The sequence below is a fragment of the Carassius gibelio genome, chromosome A20, assembly GCF_023724105.1.
Source record: "Carassius gibelio isolate Cgi1373 ecotype wild population from Czech Republic chromosome A20, carGib1.2-hapl.c, whole genome shotgun sequence".
Taxonomy (NCBI): Eukaryota; Metazoa; Chordata; class Actinopteri; order Cypriniformes; family Cyprinidae; genus Carassius; species Carassius gibelio.
The window spans coordinates 13,063,091-13,082,529 of record NC_068390.1 but is presented as its reverse complement, the minus strand read 5'-3'; the positions used below and the strand labels follow the sequence as shown (position 1 = coordinate 13,082,529).

Here is a 19,439-nt window from a genome sequence, read left to right as displayed (position 1 = left end):
TTGCTTTATTTGCTTCACTTTATTGTCATAACCTTTGCAAAGTTTTATAAACATAAGCATGTCCTACTTCAATCTAATCTGAGCGAAGGCCTGGAGCATCAACAAGAATCTGATCAATTATTCATTTAGGAGCCTGCTGAACGTATGGTGCATCCCTCAAGTTCTAGTTGCAGCTTTATCGAGGACCATGTTTTGTGAGGGTCAGCATTCCCAGTTTAGGATTTCAGTATGACAAATGTGCTGCAACAGCTCAAGGAGATTATACATGTGAGTCACCCTTAGAGTTTTTTAGCTACTTCTGTTATGTCTCCATGCTCTGCGGCCCATCCTAAATGGGCTATAACATGTCATTTAGAGATGGCTACACTGCTGTGTGAGTATTGAGGGTTCGTTTTCCGGCTTATTGAGTGCTAAAATAGATTTTGTGTCCCTGTAGGTTAATAATTCACTTGCAGTTGAGAAAGCCATGATGCTGTATTGTCTTCCTGGCCTCAAACAGCTGGTGCTGCTGGGATGGACAGATGGCTCTGAGCAGAGCTGTCAGAGCAGGATACGGGACTGTCAGATTAGATGGGGTTCTGTCCTCCATAGCTGCCTTTTTAGGCAAAGGGACATATTGTATAAGTAATCAGTTACTGTATGTGTAATTTAAGAAAAGTGGCACACATAATTGCATGATTTAAAATTGATTCAGCTCACCTGTCATGACAGATATCAAGGAAGTACTTTTTTAAAGGGGTCATATGATGCGATTTCAATTTGTCCTTTCTCTTTGGAGTGTTACAAGCTCTTGGTGCATGTAAGCTATTTCAGGCTTGAAATGATGGTTAAACTAAGGACATTATTAACTGTCTACATTTATTCTTAAAGATGAAGCTCACGATTAAGTAAAGGGGCATTACATTTCCGACGAGTGCTTGCGGTGTTCGTCCAATCACAATGAACTGGGTCAGTTGGCCAATCAGAGCAGACTGCATATGTCAGAAGGAGGGACTTAAATATCTTTGTTAGAGTTATTGGAGGTCACAAAAAGAAATTTATAAAGAGTCAAACTTGGGCTTACCTGTCACGATGAATATAAATGATCAAGAAGGCACTATTTTAAATGCTTTCTTCCTTTAATTCTGATGGTTTTTCTTTCATAAGAAATGTAGTATATGAAATAATAATAGAGGATCTTTGTTGTTTTGGAAGGATAATAATCAATAATTCACACAACAGGTCCAGCACTCCAGAGCTTGCTTTATATAGATTTTTCTTCAGAATTGCAATAGCAGGGCTGTGGATGTCTAGTCAGGTTCGTTCTGCATATCTTTCGATCCAGCTCTGCACTCCTACAGGGCTTTGTATTAGGCCCAAATGGGACCGCAAGCTATTTAAAGCTCACTGTGTGGCACAGTTTTTCAATTTCTCCTTACATGGGAATGAGCCCCACTTCTCCTAATGGAAAGGTGTGAAACCTGTCATCTATGTTTAATGGATATACTTTTAGATTTATATATGTAAATGGACCTTTTGCCTCCAGTTGATCATTATTTATTTAATCAAATTTTTCTTTTCATTTTTTTTTCTTTTCATTTTTTTTTCATAGTTGCTGGCATACATCTTTCTTCTGATATCCTGCAATGTTAATCAATAAATACACATTCACGTTTCAGGCTTTCACGTTTCACGTTTCTCTTGAGCCTTTCATTTCTGAAGCCTTAAATGTTCAGTTGGTTTCTTCAATGGACAGTTCACTCAAAACTGACAATTATGTCATTATTTTTTTTAAAACTCTTTCTTTCCGTGGAACACAAAATGAGATGTTTGACAGAATATTAGAGACAGAGATTCAGTCACTTGTTTTTCATATACATTTTTTTTCATATACATGTAGTGACTGAGAGTGTCATTCAGTGTCTCCTTCTGTGAATATACTCATATAAGTCATTTTCGTATTTTGGTAAACTATTCTGTTAAATTACTCTTTAAATGATGAAAATGTTTTATTTTCGTGGTGTAGAGCTCCCAGAGAACTGGACGGACACCAAGGAGACACTCTTGGAAGGGATGGTGTTCAACGTGAAGTATCTGGGCATGACTCTGGTTGGCCAGCCTAAAGGAGAAGACATGGCAGCAGCTGCTATCAGGAGGATTGTAGCCACGGTCAGTCATCGCCGGAAAAGTGGGTCAAAGGACTTGAGAAATTGAGAACTGTAAGGAATGATCATGATCCAATTTGGCACAAGATCTTGCTTACATCATTTTTGTGCCTTTGACAATTTAAAGTGGAATAAAATAATGTTGTCATGCAATTATAATAATAATATTAATATGCTTTTTTATTAATAGATTACGGCAACACAAAGATCTCAGACATCAGAATTATCTTCACTTTTATTTTATTTTTTTTGGTCCTCTGAATAATATTTTTTTTCTTCTCAAGTGTGAGCACATATGAAGTTACAATAAATAAGCCATAAATACCTGCTATATCAAATTAGACAAAAAATAAAAAAAGACAATTTTTTTTAACATTTTGTCTGAAGCTTTAATAATGAAAAAAAAAAGATTTTTCTGACTATTTTATATATGCCAAATACACAAAATGATTCCTTTTTCCTCAGAAAGCAAATGAAAAACAGTTTTGCTTTCTGTAACGGCACGATCAAATCAGAATGTGACAACTGTCAGACTGTGAATCCATGAGAAGAGTTTCATTTGTTTTAAATCAGTGTTTACTGTCTCCTGGGGAGAGAGAAAGACCCTCCAGATATGCTTTGCCTGATTTCCTTTGTCCTTGACGAGTCCTCTCTCTCCTCTGCTGCATTTCAACCATAATTTCCCCTCGTTCTCATCCATGCTGGCCTCTTTTTTTTTCTGCCAGCACACAGTGATGTACCAGTGAATTCATATGCCGGGATCATATAGTAACAATTTTATATGTGAAGCATCATCTCTTTTCAGCTCTTACCAATAGATTTGGAGTTAATAGCCCACACAGAGTTTGCTGACCTTTAGAAGTTATTGTTTATGGTCAGTGAGTTATTGTGACATTTTAAAGCTGACAATGACAAAGATATTTGTCCAGGGCTCACACAAATAGTTTTTGCTTGTCAACCACATGCAGGCTCGGCCCAGTACAAAGAAGTTTCGGAAAGTGACCCTCACTGTCTCCCCCAAAGGAATCATCATCTCAGACACAGAGACCAATGACCTCATCGAGGACGTCTCCATTTACAGGTATGAAACCATACCAAAATCACAAAACCTGTCCTCTTTTGTATCATAATTTGACAATCCCAGTGTGGTGCTAATTGAAAGGTATCCTTAATATGCTTTAAAATAAAAATAAATTGTTAAAATGTGCTGGATGTTTTTGAAATTCCCTTATACTAATTAAGACTGCATTAATTTGATCATAATACAGTCAAATTCTGAATATTGTGAGATATTATTATAATTATTACAGTTTAGAATACTTGTTTTTTTATTTTAATACACATATTTTAAAATGTATTCAGTCACACGATCCTCCAGAAATCATTCTAATATGATGGTTTGCTGCTTAATAAATATTTATTATTATCATTTAATATTATCATTATTATCATGTAAATGTCTTTCCTGTCACTTTTTGATCAATGAAATGCAAATTTCTTTACAAATTACTTATTGTATAGAGTTTTTTTTTTATTTGATTATAAAATATGTATATTTTATACAATAATTATATAAATATGATTGTTCTTAGAATTAAAAAAATCCTTTGAGTCACTTTTTGGAATGAGCCTGTTTACTTCACTCCCTCCGAATCAATTGTTCAAAGATTTTTAGTCAGTCAAGGTCTGTAGAACAACATGAACTCTGCAGTGACATCACTAACCAGTGAATCATTAACATTTGAGTATGTCAAACAAATGTTGATGCAAGAGGTGACATGCATGAATCGTGTTCATGTATTTGAGATTGTCAGTATCATACCCGTGTTGGAGGGAGGTGTATTATTCAGTGGGCATGAGAGAAGCCCCCATGCTGATCCCCTTATCAGCTTTACCAGAGACACAGTCACGGGAATCACCCATCTCTTTAATCCTCTCCCGTAAGAAAACTTACCACATCCTTCCTATTCTTCCTTTCTCTCATTCTTATTTTATCTAGTACATACACCGCACCTCCGCTTTACAATGCAAAAAATATACAAAGAAATAAAATAAATAGTAAAAACTTAAATTCAAAGGTTGAAAAGCTAGATTTATTTGAGAAGCACATTTTTATATTTATATTAAGCACTTTTTATTGAAGTTTATACCTACACAAGGAAAAGTCTTTAATACAAATGAACTTAAAATGAAAACAATAATTAAAGCCAAATATTTTGAAAGAAAAATGTCATAAGATATTACGTGAATAAAATAAATAGTTATATTTAGAATAGAAAACATTTTTATACTTATATTTTTCATTTACAATTTTTTATTGTTTATTTATTTAGTTAATTCTTGTTCTAAGCACTATTTACTAAGGTTTTCAGTTATAAGATAACAGTTTTACAAAGTGCAAGAAAAATTCCAAATATTAAATATTACTTTGTTATATATTTAATTATACAGTAATACTGTGTACTCTGTCTAGTCTTAATATAAATTAAAATGTCATATAAACTAAAGCGCAATAATATTTTTAAATATATTTATTTTAGGTTTACAGTAATTAAAAATCGCATATTTCTTAAATTTGTTTTTACATTATGTTTTCCTTTTGTTTCTACTTGTTCTAAGCACCTTTTTAAATAAAAATAATAAATACAAATATATATTTTTTTCTAAATGGGTAATAAATATGAAATACAGATATTTAGATGTTTTTCAGTGGTAAGAAAGACAAAAATCCGAAATAATTTTTAAATGATTTGTACAATGTATGTCAGCAGAGCATCAGGTCTGCAAAAGAATACTCTGTCCTTTCACCTGGAACTCCTCCACCCGCGGGACCGTCCTGCCTGCACCCTTCACAGGTGCACTGTGGGGTTCTGGCTATTTAGTGTGAAGACATATGGACTCCTGTGTAACACAGAGAAATGCTGAGAGCTCACATAGCAGGACAAACTCCTCTCCACTGCACTGAACTTCTGCTTATTTTCCACAGTGTATTATTGGTCTGATCCAGGTGAAGCACACCTCAGGATAAAAGAAAACACCCTGGAGTGAAATGTCTTATACTGCAGAATATAATCAGAGCACACTTTGATCATACAGCCTAAGTTTGACTTTCAAAGAAGGCTGGAGAATAAACACAAGTACCAGGGGACCATGAAATCAGAGTTCAGACGGAATGCTATAATAAATGCTATTTCAACCTTAAACCCTGAGGGGGTTCAGGACAGCCATTTGAAGGGTGAAGAACAGAATCATGGGTATTCTGTGCCTTTTCACCGACAGCAAGGAAAACGAGAGCATTTTGAATGAAGTGCTGGGGGTTTGAAAAGAAGGAAACACATTAGCGCTGATAATGTGAATACTCTTCCTCATCTTATTCACCTCTTTGAGTCCCATCCCCCTCTCCACAGCCAAATATACAAATAATGAAGAAAAAAAGAAAACAGCCGTTCTATTTTTAGTGAAAAATATGAGATGATGTTGTTTGTCTAGGCTCAGTAGAAGCTGTCAGCTTTAGAAATTGTGAAGGTTTGAAGGGCATTCTGGGTCTTTTTTTATGCTTTTGTTGCATTTCCGTCGATGCTCACTGCAATTTAGACTTTTTATGTGCAAGCTTTTCTACTGCCAGCTTGTCTCTTGAAAAGAAAACATCTATATTTGTTTGCAACACTTTATTTTCCTAAGCCAGAAATCTTGCACAGTGATTTGTGTAATGAGATTCACTGTGGCCCCGCATTAACTGTATAGGGACTCATAAAAACATTAAACCCCACTTTCATTTTTTCCTGATCTGGGAATGTCATATTCCACTGTTATGTGTTCAGCAAGAGAGAGGAGCCAGTAGGTCATCACTGATGTGGCCCTGCAAATGCAAACACTGCCAAAGCTAAAATAAGAAAGGGCTTTTTCACATATTCACTGACTGTTTTTTTTTATATGTAATTTTATGTATCTACTTTTATTTTTTTTTTAATTTAATGTTTTATATATGTATAGAAATAGAAATATCAAAATATATTTTGAATCATTTTATTAAATACACTTATTTTTCATTCATTTATTAAATAAATTAATATATATATATATATATATATATATATATATATATATATATATATATATATATATATATTAGGGGTGTAACGGTTCACAAAATTCACGGTTCGGTTCGATACGATACACTGATGTCACGGTTCGGTTCGGTTCGGTTCGGTTCGATACGTTTTAGATACAGCAAAATGTAAAAACATCTCAACTTTTCAGAATGCCGCAAGCGCACCGCGGGTCATGTGACAAGAACCAACCAATCAGCTTCATCCTTTCCCGTAACAAGGTTGAGAGCTCAGCCAAGATGAAGGAACAGCTGATCATAGTTGTATATGGATTGCAATTTTGAAATAAATTTAGTAGCAGAGCTACTGCAAGCGATTTTTAGAGCTGCAAATCCATTTATCCTTCGCTGAAATTTCCGCGTCTCATGGAGAGAGCACGTCATTGTTGCTTAGCAAAGACAGACGCCTCATGAGCGCTTCTGCCCGAGCGCTTTGGAAAGGAGGAGAAAGACGTGCTTAGCGTTTTCCACGCGTTTTTAGGAGCGATATGTGAACGGCCCCTAAGGCGCTCGCTCACTCAGCACGCGCTGAAGGCTCGTTGCAAAATGTCTAATGCATTTAACAGACCAGAAATATAAGATCCTAAAATAACCAACAGGTCTGGTGTTTGGGTTGGATTCCCTGTAAGCTATAGTGTCTAAATGCTGCAGGGATAGTTTGCTGCGTGCATGTTTCTCCTTTTTTTCGTCTTTTCCCAGATAGTACTGACGCATATATCCCAGATATTCCCGCTGGTGTTTTTTTTTTTTTTTTTTGTATTCCCGCTGGTGTACCCAGTCATGTTGCAGATGCGACATACCGTTGTTTTTTTATCCACCACTCTCTTGCCATCACCATTATAGCTTAAAGGGAATCCAAAGTGCACCCAAACACCAGACCTGTTGGTTATTGGGGGATCTTCTCATTTCTAGTCTGTTAAACGCATTGGCTATTTTGCAACGAGCCTTCAGCGTGTACTGAGTGAGCGAGCGCCTGCTGAGTAGCCTAACATAAACATATAAGATGGTGTTTTTTTCTTCTTCGGGAGTGTCAGGGGCGTTGCCTGTTACGTTGTTTGGGTTATTGGGCTACCTTGTTGAACGCATATCATTATATTTCTATCTCTCTCTTTTTTTTTTTTTTTTTTCAAATATAATTAATTACTCAAACGAACCGTTCGGTATACATAATGCGTACCGCGTACCGAACCGAAAGCGTCGTACCGAACGGTTCAATACGAATACGCGTATCGTTACACCCCTAATATATATATATATATATATATATATATATATATATATATATATAATTATAAATATATACTGTAAAATATTAATTAAATGAAAATAAATATACATATTTGTATAAAGTAATAATTGCTTTGCATTGCTTTGTTTAATTCAATCAGAAACATTTAGAAATTTTGGAAGCTCTTATGGTAGTCAGAGAGCCACGTTTGTCACCCTTGAGTTGTTAACGTAAAAGCCTTTTCTGTACATTGAATGTGTCCCGACTAAGGCTCTATTTACATTTGTTAAAATTTAACAAGTGTGTCACCTCTTTACCTAAAAATAGTTTCCAAAAGCAGAAAGCATTCATGCAAAGGCCTCACTCGCTTATTTTGATGTGCATTTCGACTTTATTGTATCTCTGCTTTTAACTTTGCCTGGATTACATTTCTTTGTTTACATGACCCACCTCATGCTTTCTCATAAATATAGAGTAGAGTGCAAATGTCTGAAAACATAATGACAGTAAAAAAACAGTTCAGTTAATATGTTATAAATATCTTACATTTTGAACACAGCATTGCCATTAACTTCATTGCAAAAAATAAATAAAAAAATGTTGCGAACTTACACAAGCAACAGGCAATAGGTGTTTTGTTCCTGAATAATTTGGTACAAAATCGGTAGCTTGATTGATTCAAAGACTCAGTCATAAACATAGTCACTTGTTTTGTTAGTAAATGCTGCATCTAAAAGTGCATGCATTCTAAGTAGGTGTTTTGTGTAGTTAATGTGTGACTGTGAAAAGTACCATATAGGATGAATTTATGTAGAATGAATGTAATTTGGACATATGGTTGGTACTACATTTGTCATGTTGTTATTATCATGTGACCTACCAGTGTCAGCCTTGCTTTCCTGCCATTCACAAATCCTCCTGTGCTGACATCACACACTTCATAATCTTCACAATCATAAACTCTTCAATATACTGCTTCTACTAAATAGTAGGAGAGTAAGCATATATGGATGCAGCCTACATTTCTAAACAAGTCCTTTGAGTGACCGATTCCAATGACACACTCATAAAAATGGTCACTTGTTGCCACCTTCTGGTGAACCAATGTAACCTGCAGAAATAGTAAAAAGGATTTCACCTGTAGAATTCAGAAACACGAAAGTGGAGAGTTGCAAACTGTTTTGTTGGACTATGCATATATCAGCACTCTTATGCCGCACAGACAATCAAAATCTAGGACTGGATGTAAATATGTAAAACGTAAATAAATGTTCCATGAAGTTATTTTCAAAATTTCCTATTTGTTTTCCATGAAAGCAAAGATTAAGAAGTTCTTGTCAGTATAACCAAGGATAAAATGTCCCCCATGTTCAAGTCTATTTAAACAGATTTACAAACAAGCTACAATCAGCCAGTTTATACTTTCCTTCCCATTAAGCTTTTCACTCTTCAATAATGAAGGTGTGCAATACACGACAGATTGGAATAAATGATAATTCAACACACACCCTGTGTTCAGAGACAGAAAGGGGAGAGAGAGTCTTGGGCATTTCTATTTAGGTCGGGCATCAGAAGCAGTACACTAACAATTGAAGATGAAGTGAGATCAGAGCTCTGTCTTTCCCTGGGCTTGGTCTAATATATCTCATCATTTTCGGACAAATGCATTTGGGTTAGTGCTCTGAATTTCTTTCCTTTTCCTAAAATGACATTCACAATCCACTTTCTATTACATTTTTGATGCTTCATGTTTAATTTTAATTATAATTGTGTCTGATATTATATCTGATAATTGGCCCTAAAATATACACACTGGCTTTCTTTACAAAAACGAAATGCTGTAAAATAATAATAATAAAAAAGTAGATTGACAGGATATCAACACAGTCTAGTGGAAAAAAATAAAGCCCAAAATTAAACTTTTGTCAGCATTTACTCACTTTCATATTCCATTATTATTGAATGTTAATGGTGACCGCGACTGGCAAGCTACATTTTCAATGGCAATGTTTCATTTGAGAGAATAACATCTTAAATTTCAGTCTGTTCTTTAAAAAAATGAAACAATGTTCTTTAGGTTCTTTTTGGTGCTTGGCAGCTCGAGTCCTCATCGACTTTTATTAACATTTTATGCGTTTGCAGACACAACTTACAACTTATATACAGAAATGGGTGCTATTACTGTACACTTCACCGACAGATTTGACCAATGTGAATCTTAGAGAATTCAAACCTATCTTACTTTTTAAAAATTACAAATCTGGTTATGACAAAGTTGTCTGGGTTGGTCTACAGACCTTATAGACCTACATTACATGGCTAGATGCATTTATCACTCTTGTTGAAAGTTAGAAAAGACTCGATATATAACAAAAGTGTTTTTTTGTTTTTGTTTTTTTGTTACTGAACTCCAAGAAGCTTGTAATTTCTCTATAACACAATAACCTCATAACCGTGACCCTGTTTGTACATTATACTTTCCCAAATAAATTTTATTTGATTATATGAGTCTTTATGGACAAAACAGTGAAAAGCCTGTATTTTATTGCCTCTGCAGAATATCTTACTGCACAACTGACAAAACTCAGGATAAGGTCTTTGCTTACGTCTCCCAAAGCCAGTTCAATGAAACTCTAGAGTGCCATGCCTTCCTGTGCCAAAAAAAGAAAATAGTAAGTTTCTTCAGATGCACATAATGTCTATCTGCCTGCCTGCCTGCCTTGTCTGTCCATCTACATTTAAAAAAAAAAAATCTATTTTGATCATGATTGTCTATTTTCTTGCTACAGGTTTTGCATTATATTTGACAAACTCTTATTGTGAAAGTCACAGTCTTTTCTTTAGATCTGCATTTATAGTTGGTATCTAGCGCCATCTAGTGGACAAGAGCATGATTCTTCACAATGTTACCCATGCAGGGCAGTCTTTGATTTTGTGATCACGTGTCCTTCACAGGCTCAGGCTGTGACACTGACAGTTGCCCAAGCTTTTAAAGTAGCTCTGGATCAGTGGGAGGTCGCACAGGAAGGTGAGTTTTTTTTTTTTGTTTTTTTTGTCTTGGGTCGATATATATATATATATATATATATATCCCAAGAAGATATTCCTGTGTCTTCATTTTCCCATTGCAGACAAAAGTAAGAAAGCTCGCACGTGCTACTCCTGTTCAGACCCTGAATCTCAGCCTGAATCTGAACCAAACAGTGTTTCAGGTACATTAATTGTTTGAACACAAAGGTTTTCTGGATGTCTGTCTTAATTTTGTTGAATTCATGGGAATACTCTTCATTTGTGTTCTTTACTTGTGTCAGAGGAGGACAAGACTCAGGATCTGATGGAGCACAAACTTAGGAAGCCCTTCTTTCCTTCTTTCCTTTCACCATCCCCACAGAGCAAAGCTAGGAGACGACCAATCAAACATGACTCCTGGGTACGATGCCAGCCTTTCTAAACTTTCCACATACTACCATGCCAAAGTTTGTGGTTGGTAGGAGTTTATAATGTTTTTAAAGAAGTCTCTTATGCTTATTAAGGCTGCTTCTGTTTGGTCAGCAATACAGTAAAATAGTAGTTCTGTCAAATATTATTACTATATTATCTTATTATATTTATAATATTAATAAATATTATGAACTCAGTTTAGAGCAGAACTAATTTTACACATAAACATGTTTACTGAAAGAGTGCCACTATTGTGCAGAGTATCTGCTCCAAAATGAAGGTCAGTTGTTCTGATAGAGCATTCAAAGAGCATTCAAAGAGCATGCCATGGCAGTTATTACTCTATTGCCCTTGGCTAATTGCCATTATATTATCAGTCAGCACGTCCTGTCCTGTTGATACAGCACATATTCACAACTAAGTGGCATTCTCTGCTTAAATGCAATATACATGACCTCTAGGTGGTGATTCCATTTTTTGGAATGGCCATTCCAGTTTTTACAGCATGCTAGTGCTGAGAGTTACTCTGTGAATCTGTATTTGATATGATATAGATGTGATCTCTGATGGTTTTTCTCACACGGTTATTTCATGTTCTCTTATTTCCAGGATGCGGAAGATGGCCTCGATGATGCATTTTCAAGGTAACTTTCTGTTCCCTTCTGCTCATACATAGTCAACCTGTCTATGACATCAGAGATTGATCCTCCAGTGAAGTGTTTGTTTTAGATATTGTGCTTATTGATCACAACTTGTGCTTTAAAATACACTCACATACATATGCAAAATAAAAAAAAGAAGAAAAGATTTGATTATGGTAGTAAAAAACAAATGCAGTAAACTTAAAAATCTTACTGACCCCAAAAGGTCTGAATGTTATTTAATTACTTGTGTTTATTCTAAGAGCATTTTATCTGCAGAGCGGCTCAGCAAATATCCGAATACAGCATTTAAAAAAAGAGATGATTTCCCCCGGGATGCTCTAAAATTCTTTGTTTATTAGCAAGAGGCGAAAGGGCTGATTTGCTTCCTTAAAGACACCAAGAAATCAAAATATGGGTTTTTCTAACATATTATCTCTCTCTCTCTGTGTGTGTGTGTGTGTGTGTGTGTGTGTGTTAGTTTTGAGCCCATCTGTATGCTGTATTCAGATGAATGTGGAGAATAATTTTATTCTTAGTGTCTCGCAGTTATTAAATATCAAAATTCAATATCAAAATTCAAGCTTTTGTGTGAACTGTTAATGATATTAGATACAAAAACGAGAATGACCAAAAATAATGAATATGTTTTTATTAACAGATAGTGAAACTGGCAAAGTTGAACAACAAAAACAAATAAAGAATCTGATCTTCCACTGCATGAAATGTATAGTTTTATAATAATTAATTAATTCATATTTTACTAAAAATAATAGTTTAGTTGTGTGTGTGAATTACCTGCATCTATGTCTCACTACAAACAATGAAGCTGAGTTTAGTTTCTTCCAAAACAGCTATTTTACCCCCTTGTGAGTGTGAGAAATAATGTAGGGATTCTGTATCGAATCTGTTTAATTAATAGAAGTCGCAGGGCAGCGTTTACAACAAGCTTCTGTGCTCCTGAATGTTTATTTGTGTGCGCAGTATGATCTCTAATCTCTGTGTGTGTGTGTGTGTGTGTCAGTAGAAGCAGCACATTAAAATAGAACGGTGATTAAACTAAAAGATTTCAATACACAATTGACACTGTCACACACATAAAGTGGTCTTCAGTTGGGTCATATTGTGAATCTGTTATTTATTAAAATAAAGAAACTTTTAGGATTTTGAAAAATTAAAAAACAATTTACAAGAAAAAAAAAACAAGATTCTGCACTTACTCAGTACAGTTTTGTATCTGTAAAATTAAAAAACCCTTTATGTACTACATATACAAATACAGCATGCATTAAAAAAAAGTTTAAGGTGAAGTATAATCTGTTCTGTGATTAGGATGAATTTTATAATTAAAGCTGACATTTTATTAATAATTCTTGTTTGTTATTATAATTTTAATAAAAAGATTTTAAATTAGTTATAATAGATAAAACAAAATAAAATTTAATAGTTTTTACTTTTATTTATTTAGAACTGTTAAGTAAATATAAAATTTTTATAATATGCAATCAATGTATTTAATGTGTGTGTGTGTGTTTTAATTTAATAAATGTTTTAGATTTTTGGAAACATTTTTAGTTTAACTCACTGTCTCTGCTTGTATGGGCTTCTTTAAAGGGGCGCCAAGCAATAAAATCATGAACATCAGTGCTTTCATTGCTTAATGTTTAGGAACTGATTGCTTAGTGAGTTACAGGCATTCCTCTGTACAATTTCACAGGGATGTGCTTTCTAATCAATGTATTTTAACCCGATACAAGTCATTCTATGATTGCTTGCCACATTCTCTGCTGCCATTACGTTGTAACTGGTTGTGATGCCAGTGAATTACTGTGACTTTATTACTGAGATACAGCAGGTCAAAAACAGTACTGTCATCCTGCAAGGGGCCAAAGGACCATGATTCATCTAAGTGAATCAGATGAAGTGGATCCAAATAGTCAGCTCTTTCCTTTCACTGAACATAAAGAATAAACACTGTAATATTAGATTTAGATCTCCACTGGCTGACAAAGGCTGCTATAGTTTGAACAGTGGGATGCTGGGAAGGATGTGATGGTTTAACCATAGCTTACAGTCAGCATGTGTCATGCTCTCTCTCACCTGCCATGCAGCAATATGGAGGTGGAGGAGATGGACGCAGGTAAGTGAGGTGAGAGAAACCGTACCGCTTAAAGATGAGCCTCAGTTATCATCAAGCCAGCCAGAGACTAATATCATTACACTTCAGACATGCATCAAACTTAGTTTCCACTGCACTTCAAAACAGTAACATACAAGAGGGTTCCTGGTGAATTTTCATGACTTGTCGAGTCATTTGTGAGTACTGGATAATAATTTGTAAATAAAAATTTGGTAACACTCTACAATAAGGAACATTAGTTAACTACTATAGTTAACATGGACTAAGAATGGACAACACTTCTACAGCATTTATTCATCTTAGTTAATGTTCATTTCAACATTTACTAAAGCATTATTAAAATCAAATGTTGTGCTTGTTAACATTAGTTAATGCATTGTGAATTAACACAAACTAACAATGGACAAGTGTATTTTCATTAATTAACATTAATAAAGATTAATAAACAATGTAATCAATGTATTGTTCATTCATGTTAGTTAATACATTAACTAATGGCACTCTATTGTAAAGTGTTACCAATTGTCTGAATTATTCACTGAAAAGAACTGACTCAAACTAATGATTTGCTCACAGATTATTGCGTGCACAATATATCAGCACTACTGTTCAAAAGTTTGTGGTCAGCAGAAAATTTTTTCACACAGTTCAAAAATAAATAAATAAAATCTTTTATTCAGCAGTGTTTTATTCAGTTGAATTAAGCTGATTAAAGGTTACAGTAAATATATTTATAATGTTGCAAAATGTTTCTATTTCAAATAAATGTTGTTCTTTTAAACTTTCTCTTCATCAAAGAAAACATTTTTGTACTGACCCCATACTTTTGAATGGTAGTGTAGCTGATGAAATATATACAGTCATGGCCGAAAGTTTTGGCAGTTAAATAAATGTGTTTGTTAGATATTGCTGCTTAAACTGTTATGGTGTTCATTCACCTTGTTTCTAGATTATTGTGACTGATCAGATTTTTAAATAATTGCTAAAAGCTTCATTGGCCAAAAAATGGACAACAGCCGGTGTCAACCAGGGCTGCAAAGAAGCCACTTATCTCCAAAAAAACAGATAAGGACTGACTGAAATTCTGCAGGAGGTACAATATTTGGACAGCAGAAGACTGTTTGGGACATCTGGAAAATCGATTGTTCGGAGAAGAAAAGCTGAACGCTACCATGAGTCCTGTGTTGTGCCAACAGTGAAGCATCCTGAGACCATCCATGCATGAAGTTGCTCTCTCGTGATTCTGCCCAAAAACACTGCCATGAATAAAGAATGGTATTAAAAGATTCCGCAAGAGCAACTTCTTCCAACGATCCATGAGCAATTTGGTGATGATCGGTGCATTTTCCATGGAGCACCATGTCACAAAGCAAGAGCCATAAAGAAGTGACTTGAAGATTATTGCATTGAAATTATCAATCCTTGGCCAGGCAACTCCCCAGATCTCAATCCCATAGAGTACCTTTGGTCAGTCCTGAAAAGGAGAGTGGAAAAGCAGAAGCCCACAAATTGTGATCAACTTAGAGAACTACCCTGATCAAAATTATAAACGCAACACTTTTGTTTTTGCTCCAATTTTTCATGAGCTGAACTCAAAGATCTAAGACTTTTTTATGTACACAAAAGGCCTATTTCTCTCAAATATTGTTTACAAATCTGTCTAAATCTGTTTTGGTGAGCACTTCTCCTTTGCTGAGATAATTCATCCACCTCACAGATGTGGCATATCAATATCTGATTAGACAGTATGATTATTTGCACAGATGTGCCTTAAGGCTGGTTCACACGGCAGGATAATTGGGCCGATTTTAGCCCCGATTCACCCCTTCCGACAATCTTAGGATGCTCCGATTATCGTAAAATAATCTGATCAAATATTCCTGCCGTGTGTGGTGTGTTAAGACCGCTCTCCTCTGCTCGGAAGAACGTCGGGACCGATCCGATCTCAAATCGGGGATATCCAACATGTTGGATTTATTTGGCCCGATTTCTTCTCGTGTGTGGTGTCCCCCGAGGACAAACAATCAAGCAGCCTGTGGACTGTGGCGTGTAGCCAATCAGAAAGCGAGGTGGTGAGGAAGTAAGTACCGGGAAACAAAATCAAAACAGCCGGCGTATATAATATAACAAATACAAATAAAGTCGATGGGCATAACTACATCCACAACTGCAGTCCACCAGAGTACATGGAAACGAATATATGAACGTTTATTTCAACGATTAATCTGTGTAGTACGTAACAACATTTATATGAGATAAAACAACAACTTTCCTCCATATCATGATGTAGCAAGTATAACGTTAGTCCATGCTCGCGTTGTCTCCACCTCTTTGACCATCGCCTTTTCTTGTTTTTCTTATGTTTTATTTCCGTTAAAAACAAAGCACAAACTATGGCCACTGCGTCCGCTTCGTCCGCAATGATTGTTTACTCTGAAGTCACGTTTGATCTCGAGGGATTTTGCGAGATTTCCCGTCTTACCTGGGAATGCTCAGGAGTCAAATCGGTTCGTGTGTGATGTGTTGATATTGCCGTGTGGCTGCACACCACACACTGAACGACCAAAACTGTTAGACCCGTGATTTTTTATCGCCGTGTGTGGGGTCTCTCAGGTTTGGAAAATCGGCCGACAATTTTAAAATTGTCCCGTTTGAACCAGGCCTTAGACTGGCCACAATCAAAGGCCACTCTAAAATGTGCAGTTCTATCACAGCACAATGCCACAGATTCCAACATCACCTCATGTTGCAGCATGATAATGCATGGCCCCATGTTGCAAGTATCTGTACACAATTCCTGGAAGCTGAAAACATCCCAGTTATTGCATGTCCAGCATACTCACCGGACATGTCACCCATTGAGCATGTTTGGGATGCTCTGGATCAGCGTATACGAAAGCATGTTCCAGTTCCTGCCAATATCCAGTAACTTCACACAGCCATTGAAGCGGAGTGGATCAACATTCCACAGGACACAATCAACAACCTGATCAACAATATGTGAAGGAGATGTGTTGCATTGCATGAGGCAAATGGTGGTCACACCAGATACTGCCAGAGCACCCTACAGAGATTATGAAGAAAAAAGGTCAACACTGTAAATTTTGACTCATTCTATTCAAGCCTTTTAAACTTATGATGTGCTTATCATTGTTTTTCAGTATACCATAGATATGTGAAAAAAAGAGACAAATCTACAAATACTGCAGCAACAAACTTTGTAAATCACAAAATGAATGTCACTGCCAAAACATTTGGTCTTGACTGTAGAGCTATGCTTGCAAAAATGTACATTTACTAAAATAAATAAAAATACATAATACAATACATGATAATAATTTCCAAGTCTGAAAAACGACATTTTAAATGCCATGAAATTTCCAGGTTGTTGATGACTATGGGAACCCTGATAAAAGCATTGTCTTTCCTAAAGTTTTTTGCATGTGCATCTTTCAGTGTAAATGTAGTTGTAAATTAAAACATTTTAACTGTTAGAAAAAATTTAAAACAAGGAAACATTGCAAAGTAAAATAATTAATAGTATAGATAACTCTACTTCTTCCCTCCATCAGACTGGCAACATCCCGCAGCAGAACCATGTCTGAGGATGCAGCTGTGAGTCCAGTGGAAGAAGATCTCCTTTCCTTCAGCAGTGAGGACTCAGACTGAACACACACACACACACACATCACTCTCACCAGCCTATCAGAAAGTGTCACACAACACCCCCCAGCTCCGCACACAATGTGTGACATATGCCTCAGTGATGGACTCATTCACACCACTGCCACTTAAAACAGCCACAATACCACACAACAGCAGCAGAAACGTGCACAATTCAATTATAAAACGATTAAATTCCAATGTACTTACATTGTAATACTGTAAGTTCAGGGTAAGTACTTGATAATGCAACATGTGTGAAACCGTAAGTTGTTATGTAGTATTCAAGCATCTGTGTAAGCAAATCTACTGCATTATATCATGTAAAAAGTGTAAATCTTTTCAACACATTGGTGCTATATTGTAGACACTTGGGTTGTGTTAATTTAATATACATTAACTGCAAACATTGACAATAAAGCAGACTCGACTTGACTTAAACATGTACTTGAAAGGGAAACCTAATTCCACAAAGACCAGACGTCTGTCCTTCAGCCCGGCGTTCTTCAGGTCAGATGGTGTGTGGGTTGTTTCAGTCGAGTCCTTTGCGCTGAACAAACCCACTGCAAAGCTCTCAGACGAGTGTGATTAGACATGTACAGTACCAGAGCCGCATGTGTTAGGGAGCTTTAGATGTGCAGTTATACACTCTAGGTGAACGTTTTCAAATAGAAGTATGTAGAATTGTTCAGGACTGATATTTCGAAGAAATGTAATTCAATTTCAGATATATATTGTTGGTCAGGGTGACGTTTGCTTATACAATCATGGCAGAAACAGAAAGTGATTGTGAAATTTTGAAATATTTTACAAATGCCTCAAACAAATTTTTTATTTCTTTCTTCTTTAGAATCCAAGATAGTCTCGTGTAAAAGCCTTTCACACTGGCTTCCAGCCTCAAGTGTTAGAATTATTATTATTATTATTATTGTTTATATTTACAGGACAGTGTTTCACCCTATTGATTGTCATCAATGAAACCTATTTTTAATTTGAATTCATTTAAATATATGCAACTTCATATATTTACTGACTTTTTTTTGTTCAAATGATTTCAAAATCATAACTGATTTGGTAAAAAATAAATATAGGTGTTGAATAGAAAAGGCACAGAAATTGATATCACTGTTTTCTATAGGTTCTGTCATTTCTTTGCTTTATAAGAGCTAAAGAATATTACACTGTGGCTCTCAGAAATGAAAAATAATCATATTCCCATGAGTCCCAATCAGTCTCCAGCAGCTAGCGCTACTACCATTCTGCCCTTTTTACATTACATTAAAACGCACGCTCAGAAATCTCTTCATCATTCCCTGAAATCATTAAACATTAAGTCTTTGGGCCTCAGTGACTCTCTCAGCTTTTTTCTCTTTCGTGCATTTTTGAACATGCACTATTTCTGCTCAAAATTACAGATCAAAATATTGTACCATTGTACCATTTTAACCATTGTCCTGTTGAAATAAGTTTAATTTAATTTAATAGAATAAATACTGTAATAGAAGTGTATTCTGTCTTAGTTCAATTAGTGGTGTTCTGGTTATTTTGATTAATCATATTGAATATGTCTGTGGGTTAATTATTAATGTTTGTTCTGATTTGACTGTTTATGCAGTTTCCACAAAAAAATTAAAAAAAATAAATAAAAAAAAAATTATCTGTGGAGGGACAAACATAGTAAAAACCTTTTTTTTTAATTTACATAATGTCTGAAATGATTTCTTATATATTGTTCAATCAGTATAGCATATTGTGTGTGATTTTTATAATGTTTTTTATAGAAAGAAATTGAAGTTTGTGCTTTATGAAAAACTATGCAATCTATGTTTGGCTTTGTACACATACAATTTTTTTATTATTTAAACCATCATGAAACCATAACAGAGCTCAAGAGGTCATTTGCATATATACAGTACATAGACATTGGTTGATATTTAATAATATATAATAAAATATTTGTTCAAAAATACAATAGTCTCATATCTTGTGATTTTAGAAGTTAATGAACAAATTGTGCCATTAGGATATTTTTATAATCAAAGATTATAGATTTAAGTCTCCATTTTGAATACAT

General features: G+C 35.2%; 1 protein-coding gene across 1 annotated transcript in view; it reads left to right on the top strand.

Annotated features, from left to right (window-relative positions):
* LOC127938830 (low density lipoprotein receptor adapter protein 1) overlaps positions 1–19,337 on the top strand; it is a 31,190-nt gene extending 11,853 nt beyond the window's left edge. Inside the window, exons 2-9 of the mRNA XM_052535727.1 lie at positions 2,006–2,148; positions 3,113–3,225; positions 10,038–10,152; positions 10,436–10,508; positions 10,612–10,692; positions 10,792–10,910; positions 11,531–11,565; positions 17,275–19,337. Of these exons, the coding sequence (XP_052391687.1) occupies positions 2,006–2,148; positions 3,113–3,225; positions 10,038–10,152; positions 10,436–10,508; positions 10,612–10,692; positions 10,792–10,910; positions 11,531–11,565; positions 17,275–17,371 (776 nt within the window). The 3' untranslated portion in view covers positions 17,372–19,337. The remainder of the gene's footprint in view (positions 1–2,005; positions 2,149–3,112; positions 3,226–10,037; positions 10,153–10,435; positions 10,509–10,611; positions 10,693–10,791; positions 10,911–11,530; positions 11,566–17,274) is intronic.
* Positions 19,338–19,439: the final 102 nt, after the last annotated feature.